The sequence below is a fragment of the Rhincodon typus genome, chromosome 8 (genome assembly GCF_021869965.1).
Source record: "Rhincodon typus isolate 14 chromosome 8, sRhiTyp1.1, whole genome shotgun sequence".
Taxonomy (NCBI): domain Eukaryota; kingdom Metazoa; phylum Chordata; class Chondrichthyes; order Orectolobiformes; family Rhincodontidae; genus Rhincodon; species Rhincodon typus.
This window is the reverse complement of record NC_063339.1, coordinates 60282788-60291205: the sequence shown is the minus strand read 5'-3', so window position 1 is coordinate 60291205 and position 8418 is coordinate 60282788. Positions and strand designations below refer to the sequence as shown.

General features: G+C 41.7%; 1 protein-coding gene across 2 annotated transcripts in view; it reads right to left on the bottom strand.

The window, feature by feature from the left end:
• Positions 1-8158, bottom strand: part of dph6 (diphthamine biosynthesis 6) — a 60886-nt gene extending 52728 nt beyond the window's left edge. For both annotated transcript variants that reach the window (XM_048600561.1, XM_048600562.1), the window contains exons 1-2: positions 7860-8158; positions 5400-5494 (exon numbers count right to left, since the gene is read on the bottom strand). In XM_048600561.1, the coding sequence (XP_048456518.1) occupies positions 5400-5494; positions 7860-7882 (118 nt within the window). In that variant the 5' untranslated portion in view covers positions 7883-8158. The remainder of the gene's footprint in view (positions 1-5399; positions 5495-7859) is intronic.
• Between the last annotated feature and the right edge of the window lie 260 nt (positions 8159-8418).

Sequence of the window (8418 nt, the reverse complement as noted above, 5' to 3'; positions counted from 1 at the left end):
GTGCATCATGTAGGCAGTAAACACTGCAACTACTAAGTGTCGGTGGTGGAGCGACTGGATGCATGTGAATGTAGTGCCAATCAAGAGGGCTGCTTTGTCCTGTATGGTATCAAGTTTCTTGACTGTTGTTGGGGCTGCACTCATCCAGGCAAGTAGGAAGTATTCCTTCACACTCGTGACTTGTGCCTTTTAAATGGTGGACGAGCTGTGAGGAGTCAGGAGGTGAGTTACTCTCTGGAGTATTCCTAGCTTCTGACCTGCTCTTGTGTTTATATGGAGAGTCCAGGTGAGTGAGTTTCTGGTCAATGATAACCCTCAGGATGTTGATAGTGGGGGATTCAGTGATGGTAACACCGTTGAATGTCAAGAGGCGGTGATTAGATTGTCTCTTATTGGTGATGGTCACAGCCTGGCACGAATGTTACTTGCCGATTGTCTGCCCAAGCCTGGGATGTTGTCCAGATCTTGCTGCATTTGAACATGGACTGCTTCAGTATCTGAAAAGTTGCAAATGGTGCTGGTCATTGTGTGACCATCAGCGAACATCCCCACTTCTGACCTTATGATGGAGGGAAGGTCATTGATGAAGCAGCTGAAAATGTCTGGGCCAAAGATACTACCCTGAGGAACTCCTGCAGAGATGTCCTGGAACTGAGATGATTGACCTCCAACAATCATGACTATCTTCCTAAGTTTGAGACACCTGTGTGGTTTACTAGGTGTTGGAAGAGACACACAGACAAACGGCGCATTCCCCTCCCTGAAGAACATTAAATAGGTTGTGTTTGTAACTTAATAGTCATTTTTTTTTTAAAAACTCCATCCAAATTCCCAACCTGCCATAGCAGAACTTGAACTCACATTTGACGGATTAATAATCCAAGCCTCGGTTATTGTTTTGGCATCATGAACACTATCCAACAAATTCCTTAAAAAAAAATTCATAAAATACACTGCTTTTAAAAATTCTTAACCTTGGAAACTCATTAAGGCAAGGATGGGAAGAGAAGACTTCCACCATTGCATCCAGTTTAATCTTCAAACATGCAGTGCAAAAAGCATAAGTGAATAAAATAAAGTGCCTATACGTTTCATTAACAACCTGTTTGAACCCTAACCTTAGAACGGAGTCTAAACTATGCTGACATGTGGCTAAGTACTTGAATAGGAAACATTTGGACAGATATGGGACAGGAGAAGGCAGGTGGGACTAGTTTAGTTTGGGATTATGTTCAGCATGGACTGGTTGGGCCAAAGGGTTTGTTTCCATGCTGTATGACTCTATGTCTGTTGAGTCAAAATATTGTGAATTCAAGGTCCACTCCAAACTTTGAGCACATAAATTCGCGTGGTTTCCCAGTTCAGTACTCGGGAATAGTTCCAAATATACAATAGCTAATGCAGTTTTTATACTACTTGCTACTATTTAAAGAATAGCCCTTAATCAACACCACACAAAAGAGATTAACTGGTCATTCATTACATTGCTGTTGATGGAATTTCCTCAAATTAACTGTCAAGTTTATCTACATAACTTATTGCACTTCAATTATAATTCAGTAAAGTGCTTTGAAATGTGATGAGGTGTTGTATAAATACAAGGCTTTCTTTACTGTATTTCACTGTCAACTGATTTGAGTTTGCTGAAACTAATTTAATACAGAAACTAATGATCAGCAGGAAGAGACTTCTATCACATCTAAACTGAAGCGAGAGGACAGGAGGCTAATGCTTTGGACCACCTATTTAATTTCCTTGTGTTTTTAATGCTTATACTTTCTTAAACAGTGCTTTTCTGGCCACTACAGATAAGCTTTCAGGCAGCACTTCCTGCTCCTGACTAAGGTAACTGAATTAACAAGAAGAGGTACCTAAAGTAGCCCACACTAATGCTTAAAATTACCGACAATAATTCACTTCAAAACGCTTACAAGCTCAAGCAGCTCCAACGATGTTTCTGTATCTCATTGTTTCAATGTAAATAAACAAAAATGGAACATTATAACAAAAAGCATATTAAAAAAATGGAACATAATGTTTATTTTCCCCCCAAAAAATTATTCTCAAATTCTCCCTTTCATGATAGGAACGATGAAGTATGCTTTGACATTCTTATTTGATTTTTATAGTTGCTTGGTAATACAGACTTTGAGTTTTGCTGTAAAATACACTTTATTAAAAATTTTTATCTTGCATTCATCAGGGCAATTCACAAGAATACCAATTTAAAGGAAACTAAGTTATACTGTCTGAAAGGAGGATGCGGATCATTTGACAAGTACTGTATGATTGCTCAAGGTGTTGAAATGGAGAAGTTGCTAGTTAATGAGCATAATAGTTAATGAGCATAATAGTTAATGATGAAGAAACCACTTGCAAAGCAATCGGCACACTTTTGAAATGGCCTGGAAAGTCACAATTACAGTCTCTCTGATAATTTACAGTTTACAGTCACTCCATGTCCCACTTAGCATATCTACACAGTGGAACACTTCACCCAGCTCCAACCCTTCTCCTCTGACTTCCAGTTAGCTAAAACTGTCTTCAACAGGTTGAGAAAGAATTAGACTTGGCTGATTTATTAAATCACAGCTGGAGAATCACCTGCAATAATTCTTATAGAGTCACAGAATCATACAGCACGGAAACAGACCCTTCGGTCCAACCAGTCCATGCTAACCATAATCTCAAACTAAACTAGTCTCACCTGCCTGCTCCTGGCCTGTATCCCTCCAAACCTTTCCTATTCATGGACTGATCCAAACATCTTTTAAACGTTGTAACTGTACCCAAATTCATGACTTCCTCAGGAAGATCATTCCACACGCGAACCACGCTCTGTGTAAAAAATTTGCCCCTCTTCTCTCTTTTAAATCTCTCTCCTCTCACCTTAAAAATGTGCCCCCTAGTCTTGAAATCCCCCATCCTTGGGAAAAAACAACTACCATTACCTCTACTTATACCCCTCACTGTCACCTCTCAACCTCCTACACTCCAGTGAAAAAAAGTTCCAGCCTTTCCTTATAACTCAAACCTTCCAGACCCAGCAACATTCTGGTAAATCTTTTCTGAACCCTCTGAAGCTTAATAATATCCTTCCTATAACTTCATCCCATGTCCACACTGTGACACCTGATCAATCAGAAGGATCTATCCTCAGTCCCCTTCTATTTCTCATCTGCTTGCTGCCTCTTAATGGAATTACCTGGTTTCAAATCTACACCGACAGCACTTAGTTTTTTGTTTCTTTATTCATTTATGGGATAAGGGTGTCGCTGGCTAGGCAGCATTTATTGCCCATCCCTAATTGCCCAGAGGGCAGTTAAGAGTCAACTGCATTGCTGTGGGTCTGGAGTCACATGTAGGCCAGACCAGGTAAAGATGGGCAGTTTCCTTCCCTAAAGGACATTATGAACCAGATGGGTTTTTCTGACAATCAACACTGGATTCATGATCATCATTAATTCTTAACTCCAGGTATTTATTGAATTCAAATTCCACCATCTGCCATGGCAAGATTTGAACCTGGGTCCCCAGAATGTTAGAGGTCTGATTTCTGAAGAAGGGTCTAGGCCCGAAACGTCAGCCTTCCTGCTCCTCTGATGCTGCTTGGCCTGCTGTGTTCATCCAGCTCTACACCTTGTTTCCCCAGAATGTTATCTGGGTCTCTGGATGAACACTCCAACGATAATACCACTAGGCCATTGCCTCCCCCCACCACCCTTCATTCCTTCATCACCTTTGATTTGTAAAACTACTTGTCTGAATAAGTAAACGTTTCCTCAAACTAAATACAGTGTATTGAGAAGAATGAAACCGATGTATTGGATCTCCATGATAAACTCATTCCCTGACCATCAGTCTACCTAGCAACTGTCTAAATCTGAGCCAGACTATTCACAAACGTACGTCTGACATCAAGTTAAACTTCAGACTACAAAACCATTAAGAATGCCTACTTCCAACTCTATAAAATTGTGACCGGGAGGAGACGGTTAACTGGATTACTCTGCAGGTAGCCAGCGTGGACCTGATGGGCCAATTAGCCTAGTTCGGTGCCATCACAGTGATTATGACTCCCACCCTACATCAGCTCATCTGCAGCTGAAACTCTCATCCTTATCTTTATTAATTCCAGGCTTAACTATTCTGTAGCTGTCCCAGACAGGCTTCACGTAGACTCATACAGCATGGAAACAGACCCTTCGTTCCAACCAGTCCATCTTCCAATATGCATAACCTTGTGCACAGCCAAACACAGTTATCCATTTCTAAAATGCAAGGATTCTTATCGAGTCACAGAATAATACAGTACGGAACAAACCCTTTGGTCCAACAAGTCCATGCTGACCATAATCCCAAACCAAACTAGTCTCACCTGCCTGGTCCTGGCCTGGATCCCTCCAAACCTTTCCTATTCATTGAGCCTTGTTCACTCATTGGCCCTGTGCTTGCTATACTATAGTGACTTTCAGTCTGACAATTTCATCATTTTAAATTTCTCATCTTGTTTCCAAAGCCTCCAAGTTCAGCCCCATCCTAGCTAAGTAATCTGCTGCAGGGCTAGAAGCTTTAAAGATCTCTGTGTTCCTTTAATTTCATTGGAGACCATGGTTTTGCTTGCCTTGGCCCAAAGCTCCAGAAGGTTCTCCCTCCTCGCCTCCCCAGAATGCATTTTAATATGTACTTATTTGACTAAATCTTCAAACTTTTGGTTATCTATCCTGATATCACTGGATGTTTAGCAATATTATTTCTTCCATTTTTTTTCTTTTTATGTACTTTTCTCTTGAGTCAAGACATACTACATGTGCAAGTTATAGTTTAGACCAAGGCTGGGATAAGGTAAGTGCTGCTGGCAGAATCCATAATAAGCATCGATATGGCTGGGGAAGTATTGTTTGATATGCTATTTATGAGTCTTCCTACTGCTTTGCCTCTAATTGAAAGAAGCTGACAGAGTAGTAATTGGTCATAACAGATTTGTCCTGCTTTTTGTGGATAAGACAGACCACAGCAGTAATAAACCAGCTAGGAACAATTTGAAGTATGGGTGTAGAGCGATGAATGCAGCAGTGATAACAACAGAGTTCCAGGCTGTGAGTACAAGATGATGGTGTGGACATGTGGCATTAGGATCTCGGAATATTGGGATAGAGCACTGTGTTAATAATTCCACTTCAAGTAGAGTGATTGTACTTGTGAGCAATGCACACCACCTGCAGTCTACATTTTTAAGCTTTATCCATGAAGGAAATTATAAAGCGCCTTGCAATGGATTTGAATACTCCAGCCTGTTTGCTGTCTGTGTAGTATACACTGATCTTCTACGGCAAGCTAGAAACTACAGGCAATGTGGGGGAGAAAAGGGGAAATTTGTATTGATAGGAAAGGCTTACCTTTGTGCGGAGCAGGTCTTAGATTAGCTAATGCCACCACTTCATGTCCAGCTGCTATGCACTGCATCATATTGTAACAGCTGTCCTTTCCACCACTGCAAAAAGATAATTAAAATCCATTTATTTTCAGTAAAGAAAAGCCCATAGGCCACGTCATTACCATCATCCCTACACATTCAAATATATAAGTGAAGTATTTCATAGAATCCCTGCAGTGTGGAAACAGGCCATTGAACCCAACAAGTCCACATCACCACTCTGAAGAGCATCCCACCAAGTTTCACCACCCCCATAACCCTGCATTTCCCATGGCTAATCCAGCTAGCCGGCATATACCTAGCCACTATAGGCAATTTAGCCAATCCTCCTAACTTGCACATCTATGGACTATGGGAAGAAACCAGAGCACCTGGAGGAAACCCATGCAGACAAAGGGAGAATGTGCAATCTCCACACAGACAGTCACCCAAGGCTGGAATTGAACTTGAGTCCCTGGTGGTGCAAGACAGCAGTGCTACCCATTGAGCCACTATGCCAAACCTCAGCTCAGATTTTTAAAAAGTTCCATGACTTCAGCTTAATTCTTTGTCAAATGCTTATACACTAATACAAATGTCAGTATCTACAATTAGCATTTATACAGTGCCTTTGATGTTTTTTTTTAAATTTCAAGGCCCTTAGTAAACTGTCAAGTGATAAAAATCAATACAAGGTGAAAGAAGGCAGTATTAAGAGGGGTTACTAACAGTGACTGATTTGAAATAGATTCTTAAAGGATGTAGAATCATTTGGAAAAGGGACTCCAGAGTTTAAACAGAAAAAACATTGGCCATTCGTGGAGTAAAGGAATCTTCAGGTTGCATAAAGGGGCACAGTTGAAGGAAGACAAAATTTTAAAAACATTTTAGGGCCAGAGAGATAGAAAGGGGGAGACCGCAGACAGAGTCAAACATTAGGATTGGAGTTTTAAATTTGAACATGAGAGAGACTGGGAACCAAAAGTCATCAACAAGCACTGATGAGGAAAACAGTAGGAGGGGCAGCGTTGCCATTCATGATTGTAGGTTTATGGAGGATGATGCTCAGGACAGTAACAAGATGGTTGGAATTGTCAACTGAAAGTGCTAAAGCCATGGGTAAGATTTCAACAACATTGTTTGGGGAAGGTTTCAAAAACAGATGGGCTTAAGCACAGGTTGTAATTATGGTACAAGTGAAAGTATGCAGTCTTTGAGATGAACAGCATGCAGGTTTGTAAGCTCATCTAAGGATCAAAATGGATACCAAGACTACAAACAATCAAACCCAAGGCAGTGATTAGCAAAAGGGTTGGAACTAGTGGCAAAGGAATAGTTTATGAAATGGGCCAAAGACTTCCATCTTGTCAATGTTTAACTGGACAAAACTGAGCCTCATTAACAACCAGATGTGTGCAGTTTAACAATGCAGAAATTAGAGGGGTGGAATTATTTGAACACATGTAGAAACTGATTCAATGTCTGCTATGAAGTCACCCAGGTATATGAAGAAGTGGATAAGTCAAGTAAAGGTTCTTGATGGACTCTTGAGGTTGTGGTACCAATCTAGGAACAGAACTCATCACTAGTAATGGTCTGATTGTAACTGGATTAGTAAAAGTGGAACCGCAAGAAGATAATTCCAATGAATTGGACAGCAAGGAGTTGGAAGCAGAAATTACAGTCAAGTACATGGGAAGTGTCAACAAGACAGATGAGAAGTAATAATCGACTACAGAGGATGCCATTTTTAACTTTAATTGGGGTGCATCAGTACAGTGCCAAAGGAAGAAACTTTATTGGATACTCAGCATGGAGCTATGGGACAGGTGGACAGGGGCTGGAAAGGAAGAAACATCTTCAAGAAGATGAGGAAAAACAAGTTATAAATGGAATGGTGCTTCACAACAACTGAAAGTGGGTTGAGATGTGATGATGATCATGATGTGATGACAGTGGTTCTGAAAAGGATGCAAACACTGCTTGAGAAGAGTATTCTGATTGCAATAATTGGCTCACATGAAGGCTAAGAGCAGAAGCTGAGTGAACGGCAGGTTTCATGGGATTGGGATCAGAAGAGAGGTGGCTGTCATGGGCAAAATGAGCTTCACAAGGCCGTGAGGGAAGACCAGAGAAGCTAGAAAAAGACACCTGCTTTGTTTAAGCAGTACAAGCTCCTTAGCAAGAAGCTCATTAGCTCATTTACACTTGTTAAAGAGAACAACTGGGACAATGGAGGAAAAGGACTGCACTCCAGGGCTAAATTTTGGAATAGTGAATGATTTTGACACAGGCCGGTTGAGCCCAACAGTGCTTGACGTGATCCAGCCAGATCTGGCAATGGTTGATTATGTAGATAGGTAATTCCACAAAACAGGAACATGACACAACAGCAACCTGGTTCTGATGAAGAGCCATTTCTGTTTTAGAGATGTTAATTTACCTGATCAAAGCAACTACTTTCATTTTGTTCAGAGGGTGTGAATCATGCGGGGCTTTCAAGATCAGTGAGGAGTTCAAGCACTGCTGGAGTGTCTGCCTGATCCAGGACCTTTCAGCCTCCCCGTCCCACTCTCTCTATGTCCCTCTCTATCTACCCACTTTTCCTCTCTTATGTATTACTCTCTCTCTATGCCTTTCTCTCCCCACCTTTTCTTTTGTTTCCCTATCTTTTCCCCTCTCTCCCTTTCTCCTTCCCTCTCTCTCTCTCTCTTTTTCCGTGTTATTTTTGGGGACACGCGGACCCGGTCCTCAGTCCCAGGACCCCGGTTGTCTGGTGCCCCGACGCCGCCTGATCGAAATTAACTCGCCGACTTCTCACGGCGGCTCCGGGAAACCCGCCGCCAACTCTCCGAGCCGGAAAAGAACCAGCAGCGGAAACGCACGGGCCAAGACTTTTGTCGGTGCAGCTTTTTTAATCCGACGAGCTGGAGATGCGGGCAAGGAAGTAGCCGACTATCTGCTTAAAGGGGAATATCATCGATTTCATTTTGGCCAAACAA